Source organism: Crocuta crocuta, unplaced genomic scaffold (genome assembly GCF_008692635.1).
Source record: "Crocuta crocuta isolate KB4526 unplaced genomic scaffold, BGI_CrCroc_1.0 scaffold407, whole genome shotgun sequence".
Classification (NCBI taxonomy): Eukaryota; Metazoa; Chordata; class Mammalia; order Carnivora; family Hyaenidae; genus Crocuta; species Crocuta crocuta.
Genome location: NW_027551557.1, coordinates 2,932,212 through 2,959,770, shown reverse-complemented (window position 1 = coordinate 2,959,770; position 27,559 = coordinate 2,932,212). Strand labels below are relative to the sequence as shown.

The 27,559-nt window shown below is 37.2% G+C and overlaps 1 protein-coding gene across 1 annotated transcript in view; it reads right to left on the bottom strand.

Moving 5' to 3' along the window:
- Nucleotides 1–447: 447 nt before the first annotated feature.
- Nucleotides 448–27,559, bottom strand: part of PLCB1 (phospholipase C beta 1) — a 686,139-nt gene continuing 659,027 nt past the window's right edge. The window contains exon 33 of the mRNA XM_077749126.1: nucleotides 448–3,741. Within this exon, the coding sequence (XP_077605252.1) occupies nucleotides 3,514–3,741 (228 nt within the window). The 3' untranslated portion in view covers nucleotides 448–3,513. The remainder of the gene's footprint in view (nucleotides 3,742–27,559) is intronic.

Below are 27,559 nucleotides of genomic sequence, written 5' to 3'. Positions count from 1 at the left end.
CTCCCCATTTGCACTCTGTATCTCTCTCTCTCTATAAAATAAATAAACATAAAAAATTTTTTAAAAATTAGTGTTGCAAACTCTAGGTTTCTAAGAAAACTTACATCAAGTATTCTGTCAGTTCATCTCCAGTACTTGTCAAGAATCCTTGACTTTTGCTTTCCTTAGCTTTGCTGAAGGAAGGGAGAGTGGATCTCTAAAATGAAATTAATGGGCAGGTGTAATGCCACTCCTGGATGGGGTGGTAGAGTAATAGAGCAATGACAGTTGTGCCCTCCAGCACATGCATTGCAGCATACTGATTTCTTGTGCAGCCACAGAAAGGCTGTGTGAGAGTGGACCTTATGGCCCTAATGACTGGTACTAAGCCCACTCACACCATCTTGCCCTTAAAAAAAAAAAAAAAAAAAAAAAAGGTTGGCTCTGTCACCAAGAAATAACAGCTGGGACGTGTTAAGAAATTTTTATTGTTTCCTTTGGATTTGTGATGAAAGCACATAAAATTACAAGTGGAAGAAACATCATGCCACAAAATTGCATAGAATCATTACAAAAATGTGAATTACGCATTTTAAATAATCGGAGATAGAAGAACCAAAATATGTACACTTTAAGAGTTTCAAATACTTTGTCCTATCTTTTATTGTCTTCTGAAAAGGCAAAAGTCACAATGTCCAATCCATCACAAACAATATATATACAGTGCACAAGCGCAACATTAAATTCAAAGTAATGCAAGCAATGGCCCTTTCTTTCAGAAGTATTTAATGACTGCTTATCAATTACAGGAGTATTCATTAATGTACGGCGATGTTGAAATGTTCAAATAAAATGCTGAAAACCAAAACCACACAGCATGTCATTAGAATTTTGAAAATTGGTTTTCACGGCCAAAACCACACTATTCTCAGTAGTGTAAAGGTATCAGAGGGGCACGGTCTAATTTACTACGCAGCTCTCTCTATTATAGGAAAGACCACAGTACAGAATTTCACACATTCAACACAGAACAAGGCAAATACATAAAGGCACAAAACTGCACATCATATAGACCCTTTTTCTTTATCTTACTCTATTTCAAGTAATATTAATATTGTTAAATGATAATATCACTGTAGTAGTTTCAATGATGCAAGATGGACAGTGTTATACACCACCCCACAACTGCAAAAACTGTCATTGTACAGATATAAAAATGTGATTACAGTAAATGGCCAAATACAAATGTATTGCAAAATGACTATCGAGTCACTAAGATAATGAAATCCAACTACCAGAACAGTTTTGTGTTAAGTCAAGGTTTTTTCCACTTTTGTCTGTCTCTGGACTGAACTGTGATACAAGGTTCTGTAATAATCATCATTGTGTTTGGTTATGAATGCTATTATTAGTTCACTCTTCTGCAATTTTAGACAGTCTGTAATTTTGTTTATAAAAATGCAGCATTCAATTGTGCCCTTTCTTGTTTCCTTATGATTAATGCCTTTCTTTCAAAGTGCAAAAGTAGAATGCTTTACAAAAGATTTCTCTTTCAGTGGAAGATAAGTTTTATTAAGTGTCTAATTAATACCCCAAATCCTTCAGATCAAAATATAATAATCTCCAAAGAGGATGGGATTTTTTCCCCTTGTGTCTTGCTAGATGTGTTTTTTTTAATCAAACACTCTTGCCTAATGTTTGAACTAAGCCTTCGTTTTGATTAAAACTTAATTGTAATCCCTAGTTATTGCTTAAGGTTAAATAAAATAATTTGCATAAAAATATTAAATTCTTGAAACACAATCTTCAGGACACAACTGGTTTTTGCACTTTAGAATGTTTCACTAAGCTACAATCAGACAGGTTTGTTTTAAAGTAAAATAAAGCTGTGAGCATCTTTCTTCAGGGCGTTAATGTCAATGTTCTTTGTGTTACTTTCTAGATTATACTTTACTCTATATAATTATTCTCTCTTACTTAAGTACTTTCAATAATAGTTTTGATCAGTTTTCCCATGATATAACTTGTTTTTCTTATGCCACCCAACATAGAAACTTAACAAAAAGACATAATTAAGTGAGTTAAATGTACATAGTAAATATATAATGAGAGATTTTTTATGTTAGAATAAAATTGAAATCTGTCAGACTTAAAAATTAGGAAAGATACTAATAAATTTCCCTATTGCTGCCCTATACATTTTGTATATTCTATTAAAATGAGCTTAAAATCTGATACTTAAAATCCAGTTTTTGATCCTGTAAAATATATATCAAATTCATATTCTAAGTTCTAAATCTACCTCCACTCATATCAATAGTTCCATCAGTTTCTTAGAATTTCAGTATACTTTAATAGCAACATAATACATATGTTTGACCATTTTCTTCTCTAGGTATTTATCCCCGAATTTGGTTTTAAGTCTTGTGGAAGAGACTTGGGTCATTGCCAATTAAAAACCACACAGCCACACTTGTGTGTGTCTGTGTCTGTGTATGCACTTACATGGCTGAGTGTGTACATATATACATGGAGATAATATATATCATTTATATGTGGGTTTGTGTATTCTCTAGATAAATATTCAATCTTTATCTCTATATTAAAAATAAATGAACCATATAAAATGTGAGACAGCAAAATAACCACTGGAACCTGTTCAGTCTGATTGAATCTCTGCTCAACATACATCAGCTCAACTATTTTTATTCAACCAGACAGACTCTTTGTAGTTACGTAATAATTTCAGGCCAACAATCAATGACTATCAAGACTTTAAGTGCAAATAGTCAACTCAGAAAGCACACTGCCTGGAAGTGAGTGGCCAGTTTGCTCAAGCAACCGAACGTAGGAGCCATATTGCTAAGTCTTGGGATAGATTCACTGGGTGAGGATACAATCAAGTGACTTTTCCTCAAGAAAGAAAACCAACTTATTTGAATCACTATGGTATCTAATAAAACCATGTCAGCAACAAATACACTGGTGCCTCTACGATAAATAAATTAGCAAAATGCAAGCTCCCAGTGCTTGCAAAGCAAAGGATGGAACAATTTAATATGCATGTTAACTTGAAGATACGGTAGTTGAGGGGCAGTTAGGAAAACAAATGCTCTAAGTTGACTCTTCAATAGTGTTAAATAGTGTTATGCGTTTCTCAAACTATTTCTATTACTTTGAAATGCTTTACACCAGAGTTTCAAATAAAAACATGAGCTTGATTTTCTTCAAAAAAGACACTGTCCTTTAATGTCCCGTGGAGCCTGGAAGTTGCCTGCTTTGAATTTACTATTGGAAAGGAAACAAAAATCCCACATACATGCACTCTGCACAAGTAGACCTGTGGTAGTGTCCATATAACGCATGGAGTCTGGGCATGAGGATGTCTGCATGGATCCTTCTAGAACTCCCCCTTTGGTGTGGATTTTAGGCTAAGGGATGCTTCTCAGGAAGATGCTCCTGGGCAGTGATCTTGGTAGTAAGAGAGAGTCTGATGAAGTGGCCATGCATGTTTTGAAGGCCTGGCAGGAGCAATCACAGAGGAGTATCAAATTCTTTTCCTGGGTTGTCTCCTTCTAGCTCCTCACTAGAAGGAGGCCTGTGGTTCAGTTTTCCAGGGTCTGAGGCCAGGGAGGGAGGGGCAGAACTGTGATTGCTGTCTTCACTGATCTTCCCTTTCATGGCTTCCTGCACGAACTCCAGGATCTCCAGGGGCAGCCTTTTGAACTTGTCTTGGTACTCCTGCTCCAAGTCGGTCTGCAGCTGGGAAACATCAAGAGAGGAGGAGGATTTTACATCGTTTAGTTTTCTATAACCACTCACGTACAAACTCTTTGAAAGAGATGTTCAAAGATGAGGGAGAAATAAACGCATATAAACACGAGCCACTGGTTATCTATGCCAATATAAAACAGTGTAGTTGAACACATCACTTGTCTGTAGCTGAAAGTCAAGTTTCAGATTGTGGCAGGACAGGGCTAAAGACCTGCGACATTGTAAATAAATTCCATACACGCATACACATACACAGAAGTGAATCTTTTGAAAAAGTTTGCAAGAAGTAATGTGCAATGATTTGAAGTTCTTTTTTTTTTTTTTAACATTTATTCATTTTTGAGAGAGAGATAGAGTGTGAGTGGGGGAGGGGCAGAGAGAGGGAGACACAAAATCTGAAGCAGCTCCAGGCTCTGAGCTGTCAGCCCAGAGCCCGACGCGGGGCTCTCGAACCCACCAACTGTGAGATCATGACCTGAGCTGATGTTGGAGGCTTAACTAACTGAGCCACCCAGGTGCCCCTAAAGGTCTTAAATGTAGAGATTGGAAGCAACTGATAGCTGGGAGTGCCAAGGTCAGCCATACATCAGGTTGGAGAGAGGGCAGAGGCTGACTGGAGAGGACAGGAGAGCTATGTGTAGACTTCGTGAAGTGCGGCCTCCCTCAGGGACTGGGAAGCCAAAGCTGACTACTTCTAGAGAGCAGCTCAGTGCATTTCTACAAACTGAACATACTCATGTAATCAACTTTAACTGCTGTTTTGACTTCTTTTATCACCTCTTTATTTTGATTCCCTTTTTTATTCTAATTTTATGTGCCTTATAAATTGTTTTAGTTACCTTATAAACTGTCTTTTAATTTATCTGTTTAATGCTCTAGAGAATGCCCAGACGTTTAAATGGCACAGAACCCTTTCCTCAAATGCAGACTTAAATGGAAGCCATCATCATAAAACAAGTGAGCTGGGTGCCTTCTGTTGCTGGGGTGAGGGACGGGGCCGGAGGTGGGTACTGCCTGCTGGAAAGTTCTGCTGTACTGAGCCCCATCGAGGCCCAGAATTTTAAGTGAAATTCTCTTTCCTTATTGAATGGTAAGCAGGGAGTGTAGTTTTAGGAAAAGCCTGTGAGACAGCATGCTTTTTCTCCTCTTAGTAGCCTTGACACAGGTTTTCTTAAAACATGTCCTTAAAACCTTTAAGGAATTTCTTTTCGTGTTTCTCAAACTTTCAAGGTAGACACAGATCATCTGGGATCCTGACTTTGCTTCTGATTCAGATCTGGGTGGGGTTCAAGATCTTGCATTTCTCAGGGCTCCCAGGTGATGGCAATGAGGCTGGTCTCCTTGGTCACCCTGCTTAGCTTCCTGGCCTGGCTCACCTCGGAGCCCCCCAGTCTACTTTTTGTCACGATCCTGGCTGTATGTCCTCCAGCTGTGGCTTCGTGCTGTCTCTGGTGCTTGTCCTGAGCCCTGGATTTCCCAGGGTTAAGACAGTGCTCAGGGCATCTGTCTCTCGGTGCTGTGACCCCCTTTCCTTACCCACATTCTGGACAGTGTCAGCAGCGTGAGACCACCCTCTTTAGCCTCCTTTAGGCTCTTGCTTCTGTGCTAGAGAAATTCTGCCAAGACTTAGTTATATAATATGGGTCCATAATCTTATCTGCAGTTCTAAAACCCTCAAAAGTTCTGAAATCCAGAACTTTATTGTAAATTATGTGGCAAACGCATAGACATTAATTGATATAAGGCTATTTTTGTATTTTTTTGTATTTTTTTGTATTTCATGGAATGTGAATATCCATGCACGGTACCGTAGACATACTAATTTGTCTGATTATGAGGATGACCCAGCACCCCTCTAGAGTGTTATGCTCACAACATATGCATTATACTACAGTTTCTAAAATCAGGAAAATTATGAATTCCAAAAAAACCATGACCCCAAGAGTCTCAGATAATGGACTGTGGATCTGTTTGAATGACCTGTTTTTTTTTTTTTTTTTTTTTTCCCCACATCAAAAAGTGCCTGATAAAAATGGCTTGGCCCGAGTACTGAAAGTCAAGTATTCCTCCCAAATATAAAATGTAGGGTATTTACGAACATGTTGTGCTGGCATATGAATTCTAATAAGCCAAGTAGGAAACACGCTATGAGAAGGGCTCTGAGACTGACAGTGCTGCAATAAAGCAAAGGCACCTTCACACACAGCCGCACCCCTGCTGTTGGGAACAGGCGAGCCATTGGAGCATCACCGACAAGATGACAATGGCCAAGTCTTGCCCAGGTGTCTCAACAATTTGGAAGGGTGTGGGGTTTTTACAAGAGTGAAATCTCAACCTGGTGCTTGGCAGTTTCCATTAACTACCATCCAGGTCTCATCATCAATTTGTCTCAAGTTTAATTCAGCAATGGATGCTGTTAAAGTTTTGTTTCCAAGGAATATAGGGAAAGGAAGAAAAGCAAGGGGCCCTGTGCTTAGGAAACAGTAGATTGCTGTTTTCTTTTAGGCTAGTGTGGGGACCTTCAGTGCTAGATACAATGTACATAACCTAGAGTCAGTTTCTCTGAGGTCACTGGTTGACCCCGCAGTGCTGGAGACTACTGTCACTTTTTAAAATTTATACATAAAAAAGAAAACGTGAAATGTGAGATAATGTCAAATACTTAAACACTTGAATATTTTTTAATAATCTGATTTTTAAAAATAATATAATTTTAATAATAATGGTTCTGCACCCAATTCCAGCGTGTGAGATTTCCCCCCCTATACCACAAAGCAATTCCCTAGGACACTGGCTGTGTCCTATAATTTAACTCTGATGTTATCTACCTGGAGAGAGCATCAGACCCTACAAGTGAAGAGCTCAGTCCTAGAAGACTGTCCCCAACTCTCATCTCATTTCAAATGTCAATTGCCAAGTCCAGGTTGTCACCTGTGATTCTGACCAACTGGATATAGATTGGAAGGAAGGTCCAACAATCCCCTCATTGGGTTCGATTAATTTGCTGGAGTGGCTCACAGAACTCAAACATTTTACTTACTAGATTACTGGTTTATTATAAAAGGGTGTTACTCAGGAACAGCCCAGTGGAAGAGAGGCATAGGGCAAAGTATGGGGAAAGGGGTGTGGAGCCCCTATGTTCTCTGAGCATCCACTCTCCCTGCATCTCCCTCCACATGTTCACCAACTCAGAAAGTCCTCAAACTCCATCGTTTTGAGTTTTCATGGAGGCTTCATTACATAGGCATGGTTGATGATGATGTCATTAGCCATTGGCTACTGATTCAACCTCCTGTCTCCCTGTAGGTTAGGGGTTGGGACTATAGGTCCAATTTTCTAAAACCATAATTGTTTCTCCTGGCAATCAGCACCCATCTTTAGGTTACCAAGGAGCTTTTGAAAAGTCATTTTATTAACATAATAAAAGGCATCTTGTTGCCCATTATTCAGGAAATTTCAAGGGTTTTAGGAACCCTGTGCCAGGAACTGGGATGAAGATTAATGTAAATTCCTTATTATAAATCACAATATCACAATAATAATAATTATTATTATTTAAAATAATTTTAAATTATTGACCCAGTTGTGCCTAAGTTATAATTTTAATGGACTCTTCTTTTATCATGGGCTAGTGGTAGATTGTATTGTACTTTAAACTACTTTAATAAATTAAAATTATCTACTAACTAAATTCATCTAATTTATATTACATGCCATATTTTATTCTTTTAAAGAAGTCATTCAGTTATTAATGGATTAGTTACAGCTTTCCTTTTATTTATTTTTTCTTCTTATAAATTGAATACTTGTTTACTGTAAGAAAATATGAAGGGTAAAGTCTGGCTCTGTTCCCAAAACATCCTATCCATCAGGAGTCTAGAATTATTCTAGCCTGAGGGTTGCAAACTCAGATGTTTGGGTGGGGGTGGAGGGGGCAGGCAAATCATGAAAATAAATAGGAGCATAGTGAGGGCATGCTCTGTCTAAAGGGAAGTCAGAAACTTAGCTCTAGCTAACGTTTGCAATTTTCATGAAAGATCTCCTGATATTTTTTATTGTTGGCAGTCAAACTGAACCACACTCATGAGTTCTATTGGGCTTATGAAGGGTTTCTAAATTCTGTCCTAACCGATTTAAATCTGGCTTAGAGCAGAAAACTTAAGATGTTGGGTCTGACAATAGACTTTCCATTTGGATCCCTCCTAATTTTGCCTTCCCACTATCCTGAGTTTTGGATGGTCCTCCACTGAACACTAGAGCTTGCTCTTGAACATCCTTCTTCTGGGGTTCAGTGCCATCCAATCTAATTTTGACATTCTAGTTCATGTCCTCAAGCCTATTGCATGTCTACTTTCTGTAACTCAGCTGTAGGTTCTATGGGAATGGTAGATTAATTGCACAAATGATAGCAATTCCTCCCCCCTCCTTGTACTTATGGCCTTGGCAGTTTCTCCCATCAAAGAGTAGAGTGTATTTTTCATTTCCCTGAAATTAGGGAAGCCTTGTAATTTGCTTTGTCCAGTAAAATGTGCCAGCATGCAGTTCTGAGCCTAGACCTCAAAAGGGTTCATGTGCTTCTGTTCTTACTGTTGGAAGTTTACTGAGCCATTATGTGAAGAAGCCCAGGCTAGCCTGCTACAGGAGGAGACACATGACCCAGTTATATCCCTATCTATCTCTTCAACTGATTATAAAACATGAAAGTGAAGCTATTATAAACCAGCCAGTCCCTAGCTGACCCACCAGCTAAACACAGTCTTGAGCAAGGCTACTGAGATCAGGTGAGCCTGACTCAGACCAGAAGAGTCACCTACAGTTCATACACTTATGAGCTTAGTAAGTGCTTATTGTGTTATGCCACTCAGTTTTGTGTTTTTTGTTTGTTTTTTGTTTTTTTTTTGTGGTTGTTGTTAGGCAGCAGTATTGTGGCAATAATTTTGATATAGTAGGGGAATTCAAAGGAGTGTCATATATGGCCTGGTTCTACAAAGCACTCATAATTTAATTCAGCTGGCTCCATCTTTTCATTGCTGTAATCATTTTTTTTTTAATTTTAATGTTTATTTTTAAGAGAGAGAGAGTGACAGAGAGAGTGTGCGTGTGAGCGGGGGAGGGGCAGAGAGAGGGAGACCCAGAATCCGAAGCAGGCTCCAGGCTCTGAGCTGTCAGCATAGGGCCTGATGGGGGGATTGAACTCACAGACTGCAAGATCATGACCTGAGCCAAAGTGAGACACTTAGCCAACTGAGACACCCAGGCACCCATCACTGCTGTAATCTTAAAACACAGTTTTGAGAGAAAATCACCATAGGACTGATAGATCTTCCTGAAAAATCTAAATTTGAAGAATACGCTTTGGAGCTTTTCTATAACATTAGCAAACATGAGCTTGCTTGATTTTAAGTTTATAAGATCTATTTTTTAGGGAATGTACAAAAAAGATGGAATAATATGGTCAAATTTAATCTCTTTTTAAGGCAAATTGTTATATTACACCCAGTTATTAATAAATAAGAACACTGCCAGAGTTTGCTTCATTTTAGGCTGAGTTCTCCAATTTGACTAGCCAGACTCAATTTCTAAATTTCTCAGTTAACTTGATTTTCAGAAGATGTTGCTTACTCATAGCTTCTGTGAACTGTGGATCGTTAATCAAGAAAAGGTAACACAGTCAAGTTCAAATGTTTTTAGCTCTGCCTGAGTATATTATTCAAGATTTTTGCACTTGGGATGCTATTCTGCCTCTGACATTTTTTCAATTGCCCTTAGAAAATAATGTAGAGATTTGATCTAGTTATGCAAGGTTTTGAGATTCATAAATTTAAAGGTGAAGACCAAGGAGAAAGTAAAGTTACTCATGAAGGTTAGTTTACAAATGGGGATGGGGAAACTCAGTATAGTGTAAATATACCATAAATATAAGATAAGACAGGTTATTGAGTTAGTAAAGAGATATAATCAAAATCAATTTTCTCAGGAAACAAATAGAAACCAGAGTATAATAAGCTACTGTGGGATAACAAAGATGGAAGAACCGCTAAAGCTTAAAAAAAAAATGCTACAGAAAAAGCACAGACAGATATTTAAGGAGATTTTTCGGTTTGTCCTCAATCCAACTCAAGTCATTTTGCCCAAAGGATTATATTAAGACCTTAATATAAACATGAAGCAAAAGAAAAAAAATCTTAGGAAAAAATCTAGGCGAATAATTGCATGATTATAGGGTAAAGAGATCTCAAGCAAGGTTGAAAAACTGTAAGCTACAAGGGGAAAATTTATTGGTATATAGTTGATCCTTAAACAATGTGGGGGTCCAGGGTGCCAACCCCTTACATAGCCAAAAATCCAATTCTAATTTTTGACTCTCTGCAAATTTAACTACTAATAGCTTACTGTTGACTAAAAGCCTTACCAATGACATAAACAGTCAATTAACATGTATTTTGCATGTTGTATATATTATACATTGTAAGTAAGCTAGAGAAAAAATTCAAAAAAGTTAAGAAAATCATAAGGAAGAGAAAAAACATTTATTTATAGTAGTATACTGTATTGAAAGAAAAATCCATGTATAAGTAGACCTATTCAAACTCATGTTGTTCAAAGGTCACTGTATTTATCTAAATGAAAATAATATTTTTGGTGAAAAAATGGGCAACCTTCAAGCAATTCTAGAAGAAGTGCAAATATAGATATAGATGGTTGAGAAAATGTTCACTCTCATTGACAAAAAGGGACATTCAATAGCACATTTTTTAAAGGGATATGTTGGTAGAAAAAAGTTTTTTCAAAGGAGTAATAATATCTGGTGAGAAATGGACATTTTCAAACATTAGGCAATAATCTGATATATATATAATATTTACAAGAAGAAAAATGTATATAGCTCTTCACCCAGCAACTCCATATTTGGGAAGGGAATCTGGCCCAGAGAAGAGAGTACATCAACATATAAGGAGGAAACCACCACCAACTTATTGCAGCATTGTTCATAGAGGTAAAAACAAAAACTGCCACCAACCCCCCACCAACAAAAAAAAAACAAACAAAAAAAAACAAAACAAAATGACAGCAATGAGCAAAGCCCTAGAAAAAACTCTAATAATCTTAATATTTTGCTACATGTGTACTGTTATTGCCTATCTTTCTTTTTTTTTTTTTTTTTGGTGAATCATTTGAAAATAATTTTCAGAGATCTCAACACTTGACTCATAGATACTACACCACACATCTCCTAAAAATAAAACATTTTTCTACACTATGGCAATATCTTAATCATGTCATGGAAATTAATAATAATTCTTTAATGTTACCTAACATGCATTCGTGTTCAAATTCTCCCAGTACTATGTCTCCCAAATTTTCTAGCTTTTTTTGGACCAGAATTTAAAGTTCTTATATTACATTCAATGGCGATGTCTTCCTCTTTTTTCTTTTCCACTTTTTTTTCCCCAGTTGAATTATTTATTGTTTGATGTTTCTTATGACTTGGAGTTTTGGAAGAGTCCTGGTCAATTTTCTCATAGAATGCCCACATGTTCAATGTGTCTGATTATTTCCTTGTGGTGTCTTTTAAGTTGGTCTTGGAAAAACTGCCTTTCCTATAAACTAGAAATTCAGCCTGCAAATTTGATTACATGAGGATTAAACATTTGCTTGAGCAAGAATAGTCAATAGGTATTCTCTTATATCTCATATTGTAATGTATCAGTGAGCGCTATTATCATGTAGTTGCATTATCAGCAATGCTACATTTGACCACTTGGTTAAAAGTAGTAAATACCAGACCTCAACTTTGTTAAGACATATTTTCCTTTGGCTACTGGCAATTATTCTATAAGGTAAAACTGGATCCATATAAAGTTTCTTTAGCACCCTTTCGTGAAATTGACGATTCTTGCCTATCTTATTAGGAGTAAATGCGTTGTCCTTTTTTTTTTTTTTTTTTAGCTAGTGTTCTTCTTTAAGGAAGAGCTTTCCCTCATCATGTGGAGCAGAACCAGAGCTCCTCCTAAAAAGGCAGAATAAACATTTAATTCTTTTCCTTTGATTTACAAATACTCTGAGTAAGGAGTTGGGGCAATAACAATTTCAAAAAATAGCAAATGAGTTTTCTTTTTCTTCTCTTTTTTTCTCTGAGGACAACTACAGACAACATATTTTTTATTCTATTTATTCCTTTTGTTTAAATCAGTTGCAGCCATTAGTCTTTTGAGCTCAAATTGCCCCATATACGCCAGTTGAAGCCCTTGCAAGGCATGCTCCTGGGTCCTTTTGACATGCCCTCATTAGTTCCTGAGTACTTGCTTGCTTTTCTAGGTAAAATAAGAGAACTCATGTCCTTTCCCTGCTTCCGACCCGGAATCAGCTACTTTTCCAAGGAGACTTTATTGGAGAAGCATTAATGAAAGTGATCACCGCCACCAGACTGTCATTGTATTTAGGCTCTCAGGGGACATTAGGACATGTATTTTTGAAAAATCATTAGTGCATGTTGCTATTTCAAATTTAAATATAACATTATAGAATTTTGTTTAATTATTTGATTTTATATTGGCATATCCTTTTTATTTTGTAATTAATTCTGTGTATTTTGCATTTTTTTAGCAACATAGCTTATTTGCTTTATACTTTCTAATATATGGATGGAAGTAGTTTCAATAGTTTGATCTAAGCATAAAATAACCAGATAAAGCTTAAGACGTGTTTGAGGTTCTGTTTTTCATAGAATAAATCTCACCAAAGATGCACTATTATATAATTGCAAATTTTCACTTGAAATAATTATATTCTTTTATGGCTGTGTTACTTTTGATATGCACATAAAGCCATTTGTTGCCATTGGTTTTGTCATTAGACATTTTAGATTATATCACTTTTATTCTTTCTCTGGAAGCATCTGCTGTGTTTTTAATGTTTTTATTTATTTTTGAGAGAGAGAGAGAGAGAGAGAGTGGGGGAGGGGCAGAGAGAGAGACAAAATCCAAAGCAGATTTCAGGCTCCTAGCTGTCAGCATAGAGCCCAACGTGGGACTCGAACTTGTGAGTTGTGAGGTCATGACCTCAGCCTAAGTTGGATGCTTAACTGACTAAGCCAGCCAGGATCCCCAGCATCTGCTGTATTTTTAAAAATGTAATTCCTCCAAGTCTTTTAACCCTTTTAAAAATATCTCTGGTGTTTGGGAAACACATGTGGTAATATGGTACTGAAATCATCTTGCTCAAAATATTTTAAAATATACTGCTAAGGATTACAGAAAATAATAACACTCGCAAGCAAGCAAGCAAAAAAATAAAAAACCCAGCTAAAACATTCATACATCAGAGTTTCTGTAATGGAAAACATAGGCTTCTGCTTAAAGAAATGTAATGCAGCCAGTAAATTTAAAACAATAAACAGCTATGAAAATAGGGGAAATAATTATATGACTGTGATAAATGAAGTAAGTCAACATACAATTTTAGATGTACGATGGTGACAACTATGAGAATATTTTCTAAAAATACAGAATTACTTTGAAAAAAATACTAAAACGTAAACTGTGTTGGGAGTGAGTATTTTTACTTTTTCTATTTCTCATTTTTATGGTAATGTAATTATTTTACTTTTAGCATGAAAATAGCATTCCAAAGAAAGAACAAATATTTAAAAAAAAACCAAACAAATAAACAGGAAAATGCAAAAACCCAGAGCATGGGATAGAGTGACCGGGTCAATTTTATGAAGGATTAATGCAGGTATTTTAGCCTCAACATCACCAAATCAGCTAAGAGGTTACTGAAAACAGGAAAAGCATTAAAATACACATATACGATGGGTGGTTTCAAAACCAGCCTCAGCCACCTTGCCGACTCCTCTTATTTTTAGAACAATCTCATGAAGTTTTACTTTAACCAAGAATAGAAATAACAGGATCGTATAAAAATTACAGTGGGAGGTCAGTCAGTTTACCAGGGGATTGTTGGAAAATCACATGTGGGAAAATGGGACCACATTACATATCCCAGCCATTACAGATTGTGTTGTTTGTTTGTTTTCCTCTAAATTTTGGTAAATTGCAGTGAAACTTCGAGTCAAAACGTGTGAGTGGAGATTCCTTCTTCTACTCTGAACAGAGAAATGCTGAATAAAATAGAACACATATGTTTTTAAAAATAAATGTCTTGTTTTAATTTTATTTTATATTTAAAGTTTATTTATTTATTTTGAAAGAGAGAGACAGGGTGAGAAAGAGAGAGAATGAGCAGGGACAGGGCAGAGGAGAAAGGGAGAGAAGGAGAATCCCAAGCAGGCTCTGCACTGTCAGCACGGAGTCAGAAATGGGGCTTGAACCCATGAACTGAGATCATGACCTGAGCCGAAATCAAGAGTCAGTCACTAAACTGACTACGCCACCCAAGCACCCCTAGAACACATACATTTAATTTAAATTGATAACTGAGTTTCAATATGAGAAAAATAAATCCATAAGTCACAGGAATAACAAAGGAACACAAAGCCAAAAGGCCCATGGATGGCAGAGAAGATTACCTTAAGGAACTGGGGTTTTAATGTTCTAAAAGGCTGGGAGAGAAGGCCTAAGCATTTGGGGTATTGAAATGCTAAAACTATAGTTCCTGCAGAAAGCCATTTGTTTCCATGCTTGATATGCAGACCAGGAGAACTCAATCCAGAACCGTAGGGACAAGGTGGAGAAGCTAGTGATTCATGGGGCACGTTGAAGGAAAAACGTTAACCATGAGGAATCTGGAACCTAAACCAGCACCATGAGTGACTGCAGTTTCCAAATTTATAGTACCCTTGCAGGTGGGTATCTAGTCCCAACAACAACAACAAAAATCTTAAAAATTGATAAAACCCATAAAATCCCAGCAGAGGCTGGGCAGCAGATTCAGACTGTTTGGATTCGTCACATGCAAGGCGGTAGTGATCCCTGTAGATAAGCAATTCTCTCTGAACATGAACTCAAAGTTCAAAGCTACACTCCACTCAAGTAAAATGCAGCATTTGCTTAATCGTGTAATTCCAGGTTTCCATTGGCAACTGAAATGTAAAGAAAATGAGGAAAAGGTGATCAATGTAAATGGAAAACACTCCAGACATAAACAGAAATAAATTGGATAGTTAATGCCAATGTGGAGGAATACAGTTAATTCACGATGGGTATAAATTCTTGACACTTTTAATAAAGTCCTGGAGTATACTGCATCCTTATAGTTTCGGCAGATTTTTCCTAAATAATTATATTTGCTTGAAAATGATATTGACTTTCATCTCTTGAACAAATATTAACCAGCAATAGAGCCCATTACAAAGGGCTAGGAAGGTATTACAAATTAAACTGTTGCCATCGATCTATCCAACTGGATAATTCATGAAGGGATAGACAAGATTTCCTTGTTCATGAAAGGTGCTTGCATTTTCCAAACATGATCGTGGGAAGCTTGTTTATTCTCTTGGAATTGAAATCTCATATGTAAAATGGGGATTACAATGCCAGTTTCCACAGGTTGTTGTTAAAAGGTTTAAATGACATCACACACGCTAAAGTAATGAACATACTGTGCTTGTTTATTATATATAAATTTATTTCTAAACAGAGATGAAAAACAGTAACTTGCAGCTAAGAACTTACGGAATTCTGTCTACGTGGCTTTTGCTATTTCTAGCTATATCATTTGAGTCATTATTAGGTCAATGTAGCACAATTGTGAAATGTGCCGGATCTCTCTTTTAGATTATATTCTGGGCCGTTGTTGATTTTGAAGCATTTATTGACAAATAATGTTTTTAAACACCCTGATGGGTACAAGGCCCTGTATTTGGTGCTGTGAAAAATGAAAAATTTAGAATCTTTCCAGGGTGACAAGTGTATGGGGAAAATAATAAGTTGGGCTGAGTAGGTGCTAAGACAAAATATACTATGGATGTGGAAAATGAAGATTGTATTTTAGCCTTGAAGTGATATGTGGAATACTTTATAGAGGAGGTGAGACTTAAAAAGTTGGGCCTTGGGGTGCCTGGGTAGTTCAGTCGGTTAATTGTCTGACTCTTGATTATGGCCCAGGTAATGATCTCAAGGGTTTGTGAGGTCAAGCCCTGAGTTGAGCTCTGCGCTGATGTAGAGCCTGCCCGAGTTTCTCTCTCTCCCTCTCTCTTTGCCCCTCCTCTGCTTATTAGCACTCTCTCTCTATATATAAAATAAATAAACTTAAAAAATATTTTTTTAAGTTGGGCCTTGTAGGATCTGCCAACATCCTTGATATTGGGTAGAAGCTGTCAACCTCTCCCTATGATACATAGAATAGATGACATTTACTAGGGAGATGGAGTTCTCTAGCTGTAATTTCTTTCTTCCTTGCTCTTTCTAATAGTATATGGTACAAGAACATATCTTTGAATCTTCTCTACTATATAATAATTAAATCATTACCAATTTCTCTCCTCTATAATTAACTACAGATTACTTTCCAGGGGACCTCACAGTCTTTGGTTGAGAGCACTTCTTTAACAAATGGCTTCATGTTAAAAGTGACAGGATGGGAAAACTTTGTGTCAGTTTTTCTCAAACGTTAACATAGATATGAAGTACTTGATGGCTTTGTTAAAATGCAGATTCTGATTTAGTAGATCTGGGGTGGGTCCTGTGATACTGTATTTCTTTAAAAAAATTTTTTTTAATGTTTATTTATTTTTGAGAGAGATAGAGACAGAGCACAAGAGAGGGAGGAGGAGAGAGAGAGGAAGACACAGAATCCAAAGCAGGCTTCAGGCTCTGAGCTGCCAGAACAGAACCTGATGGGAGGAAGGGAGGCTCACACTCATGAACCATGAGATCATGACCTGAGCTGAAATCAAGAGTTAGATGATTAACTGACTGAGTCACCCAGGCATGCCAAAGTTCTGCATTTCTAACAAGCTCTCAGGTGATGTTCATGTTGCTTGTCTAAGAACCATTTTCTCAATAGCACCACTTTAGACAAAGGGTTCCCAACAAAGTGCTCCTTTTGTGTGTCCCCCCCCTCAACATTACTTCAGGGTTTGACTTATATAATAGGATTCTCTTTGTAAATCCCATCTCTCCAGACCTCTGGAGTTTGCTAATGTTCAGGTTTGGATTGAAGGTGTTTGTTGGAGGCTGTTGGGTGAGGGTAGAATGAAGGTTGTTAAGCCCGCAGACATGAAAGATGGAAGATTCAGGATAGGTAGGCAGTGGATCCAAATACTAAAGGCTAAGTAGATTCAAATACTGAATCAATGAAAGAGGAAGAAGAGAAGCTAGCGATCATGTGATTTATCAAGCATAGTTCCTAGCATGCATTTATTTGAATTTTAAATATTATTTCAAGTCAAAAGCCAAATGTATTCTGACATAGATCTTATGTGTTAACTCCTCTATACACCCATATACTCCATGAAATTGACCAAAGAGGAAATTTGCTTTTAATAAGGCAAAGAACATAATCAGATTCTTGTGATTTTTTTTCCTAAGCTACATCCCCATATTTTATTCACTGTCTTCTTCCCAATATACCTCTCTTGAAGTGCTTCAGTATCCTAGCTTAACCTATAATTTATACCTCCCTTGATTCTTAAGATGTGTTACAGAATTCTTTTGTAATCATCATACAAGTGTCTAGAGATTAATGTAGAAACCTTTGAAAGGGACATTAGCAATTATATAATCAACTGCTCCAAGATTTAGTAGTATTGGAAAGGGATTTTAGAAATTATATAGTCAAACCTTTTCCTTTTACTCAGTATAAACCTATGGTTGAAAGAAGTTAAGTGGCTTTCTCAAGGATATAGCTTGATAATAGTAAAATGAATCTCAGAACCTAGTTGATTCTACTCTGCATTAAACTGACTGGATTAATAGCTTCAATGCTTCATCTCTATATCCACAGCCTTTGCCTTCTGACTTTAAGTTCCTCTTACTAAAGTGGTAGAGGCTAGCTTTCTACCTTTTGAATATGAGGTGGTCATGTGACTTATTTTGGCCAATAGGATGTTAGCAGACTTGGCCCAAGTAGAGGCTTGAAAAAGCACTTGTGCATTTCAGCTTTCATTCCTGTTACTCTGCTATGGTCATGGGAACATGCCTGGTCTAGTCTCATAGAGCACAAGGCACATGGAAATAAATGAGTCACCCCAGTCATCCCAGTCACAGAACCTGAATTGCTCAAGATCAAACAGTGGTGGCTGGTATCGAGGTATGTAAGTCCAGCTGAAATCAGTAGAGTCACCTATCTTATTGATAACTAACCACAGGTGTATGAACAAGCCCAGCTAGAATCAGCTATATTCAGCCCAGATTGGCTTAACCCTGAAAATTCATGAACTAAGCAAATATAATTGAAGTTTTGTGTTTTAATGCAACATTATTGTAGTATTTCCCCCATGATCTACATAATTTCTTTCAAAAATGTGCATGAAACTCTGTGGCCTTGACATAGAAAGAATTGCTTGTCATGTCCCAGGAGCCAGATTCTTGCTGCTTTGTACACATACCACTACCATTCAGCATTTAAAAGCAAATTATACTATAATAGGAGGCAATAATTTTGATATTTGGCAAGTCACTTCATCTCAGTGAATGTATGTGTTCCAGGCCTTAAAATTTTTGTGTCTGCACTGGAGTACTCTCTACTAAGGTGTTTACTATTAAGGCTTGAGAGTTTTCTATTTTTAGTTAGGTGCTTTCTTTAGGAAGACTCAGCAGGGGGCTATCATAGCTGGGGATAAAAATGATTGTGAACAAGGAAAGAAATTTTGATTTCATCAAAATGAGTAATCATAATCCAGTGACACCTTGTCAAATTGAAAGGTACCACTATACTTAAAATACCAGAAGATGATTTAAATCTCTGAACACTTGTGCTCTGGGACAAAGAAGCTAAGAGACTTATTTTATAACCTTGAGTGAACACACATTTAGTGCACTATTAACTGTCATTCCTTAAATAAGGAAACTAAAGCCTATCACTCAAGTGGGTTAGTGCATAAATCAAGATATGAAAACCAAATTCTTGTCACATAATCCAGGGTACCATGTCCCCCATTCCAACCTCCCCCCCATAAAAACAGAATTTGTGAGGATCTCAGTGATCCAACTAGCTGTATTTTGAGAGAAGAATCACAATAACTCCAATGTATTTTCCTTGCATATCTAGTACTTCAGAATTGCTTTCACAAAATAATTGGAAAGTGTCTTTTAATGAAAAGTGATGCTGAGGAGGTGTCCCATGGCATAGGGACAGTCTTACTGACAGGCTGCCCTCTTAGTAACAGGATACAGGCTCATGGAAACAATAAGGACTCTTACCCAGCTGCAATTAGCCTGGTCTATTTCTAAGCCTTCAGTGCGTTTTTCTATTTGCATCTATCATGCTCTTCACTCCCCACTATGTAATTCTTTAGCTTAGGATCTGTTTATTTGGTCAGCTGGCTGTTTTCCTGTTTGCCATTTAGCACAGTCTAATTTAATCAGATTGTTTCTGTAGAGAGTCAGATACTACAAGAAGGAATAAGCAAATGAAAAACTGAAAGAAGAAAAACATCCTGGTTTACAAGAAAAAAAAAGAAAAATCTCTTGGAGTAAAACCAATCTAGTAAATATTGCCAGTAAATTTCAGTGAAAGACAGAACAATAAAAATAATGGTGATTTCATTGCAGTTTACTGAGTGCTTATTATGTGGCAGGCACTTTTCTTAGGACTTTTCATGTATTAACCATTTTAATACATGTTCACTAATTTCAGGATCTCCAAATTCAAATGTCTATGGGGCCCAAGAAACAACACAAATCTGTGAATTAGATTTGGTAGAAGTTAGTAGTGAAGTATGAATACCCATGACCAACTGGAATTGTATTTCATGTTTAAACACTCAAATTCAAAAATGTATACGTGTACTGAGAGTCAAATAAAAGGCTTAATTTAATCTGCAAGTGACCAGTTTGTGGCTCCTGATTTGGCTGCATTACAGTGAAAGGTGACCTATACCCATTGGTGAGAGGTAAGCAAGACCACACTAGAAGAATCCTATTCTCTCAGCGACATAAACCCTAAAGGAATCAATAAAAAGCCGCAAGTCAATTGAAATAAATGGCTGCTGAAAGGCTAATTATTTTTAGATGAAGTGTGTATTTCTTTTCAATCAAGTGGAAAGCCACCAGCAGGGAAGAATTGAATTTACATTATGAATTCAATTTATAGAGTGAGTTACACTAGAAACAAATGTCTATGGTGCAGGTGGTGCATACAACCATCCCAGATAAGGGGGAGTTTCAGAAAAACATCCTCTGTGGGAAGTCTTGGGCTGGGATCCTTTGAGACATTCCAGAAGTAGTCACTGACACCTTATTCTCATGGAGGGTCCTGGCCTTGCATGGGTCTGCTATGGATCAGAGCCTCCTCATCTGCACACACCTTTCTCTTAACTCCTTTTAAGACTTACAAAGCATCAGTAATTATCCAGCTTAAGCCCTGACTGAAAGCACTCTCTCTTGACTTAAAGCCTGTGCATTTAAAAACAAGAGGCAGGCTGTCAAATGTCCTGAAATGAACTCAGCCATGTCCCTGGAGAATGCCCTTCTCCTGATCACCTAAAATTAGTTTCAGTTTTTCTTTTTTCTTTTCATAAATGTATATTTCTAGAGTGGTTAGCAGTACTAGGGTTTTATCAGGATAATTGATTTTGATTCTTAGGGAGCAAGTATTTCCTAATTATATACCCACTTCTTCTAAATAGAATATTTATGTCTTCTGCTTAAATCATTGTGGCTTTAAGTTGGTCGTTTCCAACTTGATCTGAGAATAAACTAGACATTTGTTCTTCTGACCTCAGGGGTTTTGAGAAGTCTGATTGTCATTTCTGAAGTCTCCATCCAAGGGGAAGTTGGAACCCATATTGGAATTTTTCAGAGAACAAACTGTCACAGGGCCAGGTAAAAAGGCAAATGAGTGTCTGGGGCCAGGCAAGAATTGTGGTGACCACAGTTACAAAGAACAAATACCCAATTTTACTAACTAGATGGCTGCCACGTGTATGTTGGAGGTTGCTACATTTAATTTTTCAAAAGAAGTTAACAATATTGATCTTCATGTTACATCTCCTGGCTTGTCAGTATTGGCACCAATGCTAGAAGTTTTTTTTTTTTTAATGTTTTGTTTATTTCTGAGAAAGAGGCAGCGTGAGCAGGGGAGGGTAAGAGAAAGAGGGAGACACAGAATTCGAAGCAGGCTCCAGGCTCTGAGCTAACTGTCAGCACAGAGCCCAATGTGGGGCTCAAACCCACAAACCATGAGATCATGACCTGAGCCAAAGTCAGACACTTAACCGACTGAGCCACCCAGGCACCCCAAGAAGTTTTGAAAACACTGTGCAGGTCTGGAATGCTTGGCTGGCTCAGTAGGAGGGGCATGTGACTCTTGATCTTGAAGTCATGGGTTCAAGCCCCACATTGGGTATAAGGATTAATAAAAAAAGATAATTAAACTTAAAAAAATAAAAACACTGTACATCAATTTACAGTGAATATCTGGGTAATGTATTCCATGGGTTCATCTTTGGACTTGATCTAAAAGTCTGCTGAGGCCTCCTTATCCAGGGATTAGCCTCCATCCTCTTTGCTGAATGAATGGAGACATAACTGCATGTACTGGTGTCCTGAATCTTTGATAAGGCAACAATCACTGGGAAGATGATATTTCACTTAGCTTTTGAGTCAAGCAGCTCCTCCAGAAGGCACTTGCTAAATAATTTGGGATGTCTCTCTATTCTTTTATTTCCTCATTTATCAATGTATGGTGATGTGACCATGCTAAACCTATAGGGTTTAAAATGGGAAATCTGATAAACCTAGTTGCAAGGTGTTTTTACAGAAATTTCTTTTTTAAGTCTTCTAGTCTAGATCCTTCCACTGATGGGATCCTTTTTTTCAAGAGGTCTGCGGAGGTGATTTGGAACACAAAGTGGTTACTCTACAGACTGTATCTTCGGGGTCTTATAAGAGTGGCAACCAATTTAGAGTAATACTAGGTATAGCAGATTTGATAGCATTATCTTGATCTGCATTGCAGAAAATGACTAGTTATCCCCTAAGTCTACATGCACCCTCCCATGGTGTCTGCTGTGTCTGCGTGACAGCTGCCTAGATGGGAACAATGTTTAAAAGCCCTTCTCACTATCTATGCACACAGCGATGGCTATTTGACCAGTTTTTGTCAGCGAGAGGTCAAGACAGGACTTTTTAGAGACATCTGAGGTATATCTACTGTTTCCTTCCATTTTCCAGCAAGGTTGATGGTCACATTAGGAAAAGAACCTGGTTCTCTGAATTAGCATGTGGAAGCATGCTATGTACCAACCAGAAACACTCACACTGGGTTTTGTTACATGAAGAAGAAATAAAATTCTATCGTATGAAGCAAAATGACCTTTTGGTACTGCTTGTTACAGTAGCTAGTGTTATGCTAACCAATACATTCTTACATATATAATTTAAGTTGCACAATTTAAGGTTAGGGGAATTCTGAATATACATGTGGATATTATAAGTGTTTCTCCTATTTATAATTCATCTTTATTAGCCAATTTTTATACCATAAAGATGGCCTCTTAAAGTTGCTTGGGAGTTTATTCAATGATTCTGGATTTAAAGTAGCATTAAAGAATAGTCCTAACAATAAATCTTGAATGCTTTATAAGAGAGAAAGAGCTAGTGTTATGAAACCCAAGGGTATTATTACTTGCATCACTCTTTATCTATTTCCCTTCTACAAGGAAAATGCAGGATTGAAAAAAAAAATTGTCCTTTTCTTCTCCTGATATCACTGGATTAAAAGTGTATAAAGAACCTAGAATGTACAGCTATTATGAAGTTACTCTTGTAGAGACAGTAGTGGGTGATTTCAGTTAAGTATTATTGGAAAGCAATTATAAAATATGATTCCTTGGAGGGCCTGGGTGGCTCAGTTGGTTGAGCGCCTGACTTCAGCCCAGGTCATGATCTTACAGTCTGTGAGTTCGAGCCCCGTACTGGGCTCTGTACTGACAACTCAGAGCCTGGAGCCTGCTTCAGATTCTGTGTCTCCCTCTCTCTCTCTCTCTGCCCCTCCTCTGGTTGTGCTCTGTCTCTCTCTTTCTTGAAAATAAGTACACATTAAAAAAATTAAAAAAAATTTTATATAAAATATGATTCCTTTTTCTTCTGCTTAGATGAGAAGGAAGAGCTATTCATCTACATCTTACTTCCTGCTTTCCCCTTTCTGTCAACTAACACTCTCCTGGCCTGGGGCTGCTTCCAAAATTTTGGGTGATTTCTTCAGATTATCTAATATAGAGGACTGAAAATCCTTCTGACAGATCATAGACATCCTTACTTACACAGGAATAAATGGCGTCAGGGGAAGCTACTGGTGACAGAAAGTCTACTAAGTTCTATCAAGTCTGTTCTGGTTCTCCATTGGCCTTGCCAGCCAGAGAGCCACAATAATCCCAAATCATGAAACACAACCTGATACCTGCAGTACTGGACTGGATGGCAAATGCCACTGATTCTCTACATTTACCTACATTTTTGGCCTTTAATGTCTCAAACATTCATTGATCTATTCATTCATTTATTTAAAATGTAGTACACAGTAGTACCCTTCTCTGTACCAGGCACTGTGACAAATGCTAGACATGGAAACATGGACGAGACATCGTTCTAGTTTCAGGAAGTCTCCAGATCAGTGGGAGGATATGAAACATAAAACAATAATGTCATATGTTGAGATAAGTACCATGATAAAGTTATAAGCAACATGCAGTAATAGCACAAAAGAGTTTACCTATCCTTGGTGTTACAGAATAGGAATTACCTAAGACCTGAGGTACTGGACATCATTAAACTCCAGTCCTTTTGTATATTTGTCCAGGTGACTTTCACTTAATTTTATCAGAGTCCCACCTGTGTCACTTTCCCCTTACTCTTGCGGCACATCCAATTACATTACAAAATAATTTAGAAAGGAAAAATATGAGAACTCAGAATTATGTTTTAAAAGTATGACCATTTTGTCTATTGTATGCTAAGTACAATAAAATACCTAAAAGTTAAAAATATCCCACGATGCAGCAGAGACCACTGGCCCAATAACAGTGAAAAATGTTAATACTTATATAAATTTTCATAGCACAATACAAAATCCCACTCGAAAATCTATCAATCTAATCCTTATCTATGAGTCATTACCATGAATGACCATCTTTCAATACATGTCAATCAAAAAGATATGATAAAATTTTCAACTGTGGACAGCAGATTCCAGCCTTAAGTTGTCTGACTTCTTCAGAGGTGGAAAAAACTTTGTCTGCTGAACTTGTCCAATTAGAATTAGATTGAAAATGTATTTCAACATTTTAACATTTTTTTAACATGAAGAATATAACATACTTCTTTTGGTAATAATGGTAAATACAGAAATGATTAGGGTAGGGCAAGCAAAGGGTGTGAGGTTACACAGAAACTCAGTATCTCCTGGGATCTTGTTAGAAATGCCAGTGCTCAGGCCCACACCAAATGCACTGAAATAGAAACTCTGCGGTTGAGGGGCCAGTCATCCACGTTATCAATAACCCTCTGGATGATTCTGATGAATCCCAAAGTTTGAGAACCAAACTTGATTTAGAATATAAAAAAGCTTTGCAGGTGATTCTTACATACATGGACTGTTGAGAATTATTCATACAGTTACTTACTAACTTTTTCCAAGACAGTAGTGTCAGATTTAGAAAATATTTCGTAAGCCTAAACACACTTGACTGTTGTCAAGGTACATATATTGGATACAAGGTGCTGGGTTCAATGCCATCAAAATTTGAATTATTAAGGCTTTTAGAATCAGGGCGGGGGGGGCTCCCCACTCAATTCTGAAGCTAACCGTAGCAGCAACTGTCATTGCCCAGCACAGAACTCTGTAGAACAACCACTGCAATGCAGACAGCCTTATTTCCAACTGCCTGCTTTCTCTAGTGGAGAGCTCAGATGACTAGACGTGCCACCCAGGGGTTAGCATATGTATCCCCCAGCTCCCTAACTCTTGGGTAGAGTAACTCTAAGGCGTGTGTTCCAAACAGTACTCCGGAGTTCCCTAGCAGGATGCAGCACCAGTTGCTCACAGTTGTAACTTGTCTGTTAAAAAAGCAAAACAATAACAACAACAAAGAAACACATTTTATTGGCAGCCTTTGCTTTCCCACTTCACTTCCCTATCCCCTACTAGTTTCCTGGGATCGCTTCTCAGGTAATCATTTGTATTGTATTTTTAAATTTTAATTTATTTCCAGTGTAGCTAACATACAGTGTTATATTGGTTTCAGGTATATCAGATCCCGAGACAGGAGTAGAGTATAAGGATTGTTTCTGAAAAATGAGAAATAGATTGTATTCCAATCCTTGTCTCATGGTTTGCTTCTGGGGAACCCAAATTAAGACATTAACTTAGTTTGAGTTTATTAGCTGGCATATTTTTTTAGGTGTGTGTGAATTGCATAGGTTTTCAGATTGATGTGCTCTCGTGTCTGATGCATGTTGATATTATTACACTGCTGATAAACTACTTGAGCTGAAGATCTATCATAAATCATCCAATGCCTGCATTTAAAGTGAAAAATATACATTCCTTTCTAAATCTACATAGATCTAACTGGCCTTAAAACAGATTCAATTTGAGCAGCAATCCAAGTGAATCTGAATGTGGCTATCTTTTGGCCCTCACTGTATAGACCCTAATCTCAGTGGTCATATATACAATGTAACAGGAGTCCAAAGTGCTCTGAAATTATTTCCACGAAAAGAGAAATTGATGTACAGGAGAAAAGAAAAGCTGTGGCTGAAATGTACCCAGCACGGTGATGATGCACATTCATCCGGCAGCATATGGAATAGAGGGATAAACTCAAATGCCAATTGGTTCTGCTGTTTTTGTTACATAACATTTCAAGCAAAAGAAAGGCTGTCAAGAAAAATTATGCTGAACATGGAGATGAATAAATAATGTATGATATAGTGAGCATATTCTAAAAACAGTTTATCCCATCAAAAGAAGACCCAATGTATTCCACAAGAGGAAATATATTGCTGCACTGGATTTAATAGCGAAAATATAACAGATCTTTAAGAAAATTGCTTTTGCATAATAATTGAATCATAATATCAGAGATACAATTAATGTATGTTTAAAAGAAAAGACTTTTGCTTTAAAACACATATTTAATATCTAACTGTAAAAATGCATATTTTCAACGTTTTTCAAATAAAGCAAAAGTTAATAGGCATTTTTCCTCTTTAGTCTGCCTTTTATTTTTTTATTTATTTTATTTTTTTAAATTTATTTATTTTTTTTTACAAATAGTTTATTGTCAAATTAGTTTCCACATAACACCCAGTGCTCATCCCCACAAGTGCTCTCCTCCATGCCCTTCCCTCCCTCCCCCCCCATCCATCAGTTCTCAGTTTTTGTCAGCATTCAAGAGTCTCTCATGGTTTGCCTCTCTCCCTTTCCCCCATTTCCCCCCTTCTTCTCCCCCTTGTTCCTCAATTAAGTTCCTCCTAATCCTCCTATACGTGCAAACATATATTTGTCCTTCTCTGCCTGACTTATTTTGCTCAGCATAATAGTCTGCCTTTTAATCAAATGCTCTGTCTCAAAGAAAATGACCCATCTCCACAGTTAATGACTTTTCTGTCATTTACATCTCAAAAAACATCATAAGTGCATGATTCTTGACCAACAGTTCCTGTGCCTTGATCAAATGCCATTAATACAAATAGACTGATTAAACTTGTTTGCTTTATACAAGCATGTTTGCATTTCATACTTGTGGCCAAATGCAATCAACACTTTCAAGTAGAAATGTCAATGATCAAGACATGAAATCTGATTTAAAATATCATCTTTTGGATTAAAGTACAGTCAGAAAGAGAATTGGTGATCTTTCCCCTTTACTCATCCACAAATTTTTGTTCACTTTCTCCTCCTACTCTAAAATATTTTTTATGTCTAATAGTTATTTAATAAGTCAGTAACCAACTTCCTTGGAAACTAGATGACAGAATACAATTGCAAACCTGTCTGTCAAGTCAAACATGGACACCATGATGGTATGGACTTTTCTAAGAAGGTTGTGTCTACTGTGAGGTCAAAACAATGTATTGGAAGTCAAGCAACTGGCTGGGATTATTTAGTTTCTAATTAATCTTGGAAACTAATTAATGACTATCCTATCACTATATGGGATCTTCCCATGTGTTCTCTTAAGACATAAGGAGAATCATGTTCAAGAAACAAATGTGAACACACTGATAATATACCAATTTCTTGAAGAGAATAAGCTTAAGATGCTTTTTCTGATTCACCCAGCTTGGGTTGCTGAGGAGGTATGTGGATTACTTCAACTAATCATTGAATTGATGAACGAATACTTATTGAGCACCTACTAATATACATGATTGGCTCTGAGGGAGTTATTTGGGGAATCTTGAATAGTATATAAGTTGTTTCTGATGGATTAAAAACTTAAAATGTAATTTTAAATGAGCCAAGGCATGGGGCGCCTGGGTGGCTTAGTCGGTTGAGCGTCTGACTTTCGCTTAGGTCATGATCTCGCGGTTCGTGGGTTCAGGCCCCGCGTCGGGCTCTGTGCTGACTGCCAGCTCAGAGCCTGGAGCCTGTTTCAGTCTGTGACTCCCTCTCTCTCTGACCCTCCCCTGCTCACGCTGTCTCTCTCTCTCTCTCTCTCCTAGAAATAAATAAA